At 43.5% G+C, this 2,389-nt stretch overlaps 1 protein-coding gene across 1 annotated transcript; it reads right to left on the bottom strand.

Moving 5' to 3' along the window:
* Positions 1-227: 227 nt before the first annotated feature.
* Positions 228-1,241, bottom strand: LOC119345234. Its single transcript, XM_037615390.1, has 4 exons — positions 1,044-1,241; positions 737-883; positions 439-654; positions 228-353 (listed from the first exon to the last, which is right to left on the bottom strand). The coding sequence occupies exons 1-4, from the start codon at positions 1,239-1,241 to the stop codon at positions 228-230; spliced, it is 687 nt and encodes a 228-aa protein (XP_037471287.1).
* Between the last annotated feature and the right edge of the window lie 1,148 nt (positions 1,242-2,389).

Raw genomic sequence — 2,389 nt, 5'->3', positions numbered from 1 at the left:
GGGGTTGAATTAATAGTTGGAAAGTCCTTCGTGTCTACCGTCGCAAGAGATGGGTTGGGTGAATTACCATTGTCCTCAATAACGAAGGGGTCGCCTTCATCTCCTGTACCAGGTGTGTTGTGATGCACACCTTTCTCACGCGCCAATTTTTTCCCGTTCCCAATGGTGAAGGATGCGTCCACCCTGTTGTCCATATCTTCTTTTCCAGGAGTTGATTCTACATCTGGTCAATATTTTGATGGACCATACTTCCCCACCCAGTCTTCACTATGCTCCACAAACTCAATGTCATCATCAGACCCCTTGTTTGGCTTGAAGACAAGACCTTTCTTCTCCAGCTTCTCCACTACTATCTGCAATGACACATCGAAAGCATTAACTACATGCATAAATTATGAATAATCCCATGTAAACTGAAGTACACATCACTCATATTACCTCAGCACATTTTCCAGGGAGAAGTTTAATTTCTTTTTGCATATCTTTGATGCATTTCATCACTTGATGTAATGTAGTATCCCTGCTCGATGACGCCTCATCTCTATTATCTTTCTTTTTTTGGGAACGATCTTCTTCCTCTAATTCTTCCTCCGCCTTTCTTCCTTGTTGAGCAATTAATGTCTGCCTGTACTTCTCACTTATCACGTCATCAATCTGTGACAGGTTAAATCAATTTAAATTTCTCAACATGTAAATAGTAACAGAAGTGCATGCAGTATGAACCAATTAAACTTACCGTCCCATTACCACGGCCGTATGACGTGTCGTACGTGTCACGCTTCTTAGCCTCATCTTCTGGCCAATTAAGCATCAACGGATATTCATGAGCCAGTGGATCAAATGCGTCATCATCCAGTGGCTGCACTTTCTCCCAAAACAAGTACTGCATGAACATGAAGTATATTAGCAATTTTTTTTCACAAACTATAGTTTGAAAGAAACAAATATACCATAAGATTTACCTGTAGGAGGGCAAGGTTTTCGACCGGCCAAGTAAATTTTGTACGATCTGGTAAGGTCTTTGTGATTCCTTCAACGCAAACGCGTAAAGTAAACATGTTCCAATTATATGCTTTGATGGCCTCCACATCGTGCACTAACTTGTAATAAGCATTAGGAATTTCTTTCGTGGACTGCGGTGCAAGAACCGTGCCTAGAAGAACCAGAACAATTCTACGGAGAAAATCATCATCGTACGTGCCACTGGCAACGATGTTCTCAATCAGCTCGTCTATCATCATTTCCCCCGTATTGGAATCTAGAAAGCGACTGGGCACCTTCACCTTCGCCTTTAACCCCCCTTTTCCTAGCGCTTTCATGGCATCTTTGCCCTTATTCTGTAGCCCGAAAATGTCAAACACATCTTCGGTGCGCAATGATATCGCACCGTTTTTTGATGGCATGATGAACCTTTTTCTGTCCAACGCATACGATTTAATAATGAACTTGAGCAAACATTTTCGCATGAGCACACTAGGAATCATCAGCATTTTTTCAAGACTAGTGCTTGCAAAACGCTTTTTCTGCCTAGAGTTTAGTTTGCTGACCAAGAGACACCACTTCTCAACTGAACAAAAAATCTCTCCGTACTCCACCGTCGCTAGGAATAGGAGAAAAAATAATGTTAGCTACTTTATATGGGTACATGATAAACATGATGAATGCATAGTACCTCGTGCCATGGGATCAGGGCCGGCCCTGGGGGACGACGGCGCGGTGGCGTTGGTGGCAGATGGCGTCGGTCGCGACCTGTAAATAAAATTGCAAGAGGTCGTAAATAATACTTTGAGGTGTTTCGACTAGAACAGGAAGGTGGTTTAAGATGCCATAGTATCTTTTATACCGTGGTTTTTCTGTTGTATATACGTACAAAAACTGAATTAGGATCAGTTGTCATGCATGCATAATTATTACCAAAACTATAGCAAAACTACAATAAAGCCAAACACTTTGGTGGTTTATAAACCATGATTTTTCTCAATTTTACCAAAACTACCTAGGCCTTTGGCTTGTGTTCTTATACTACAATTTTGATCGATTGTAAGGCGATGACAAATGAAACTAACTCAACTACACTGAAGGAGCTACATGACCGGGCTAATTAGCGTCTGCTAACAGCTGCCGTATGCATGCCTATACGCTCCATGTGCTTGATAAAATAGTTTTTGAGTGTACTGTATGCTCTCTGGTTCATCGGCTAGCTAGCTTTGCCTGGTGCGTATGTTCGCAATCCAGCCGGGACAAAACTCCTTATGCGTCTATGTTCACTTACTTGGGGGCGTCGGCGTTACGTGGCTACGGGGCCGTCGCGGCCGTCGAGGGCGTTGGCAGCATCGGCGTGAGGTGGCGTCGGGGGCGTCGCGGGCCTAGATGGCGTCGAGGGAGGCGT

This window comes from Triticum dicoccoides, unplaced genomic scaffold, assembly GCF_002162155.2.
Source record: "Triticum dicoccoides isolate Atlit2015 ecotype Zavitan unplaced genomic scaffold, WEW_v2.0 scaffold218055, whole genome shotgun sequence".
Taxonomy (NCBI): domain Eukaryota; kingdom Viridiplantae; phylum Streptophyta; class Magnoliopsida; order Poales; family Poaceae; genus Triticum; species Triticum dicoccoides.
The sequence above is the reverse complement of the archived record's forward strand: the minus strand, read 5'-3'. Positions and strand labels throughout refer to the sequence as shown.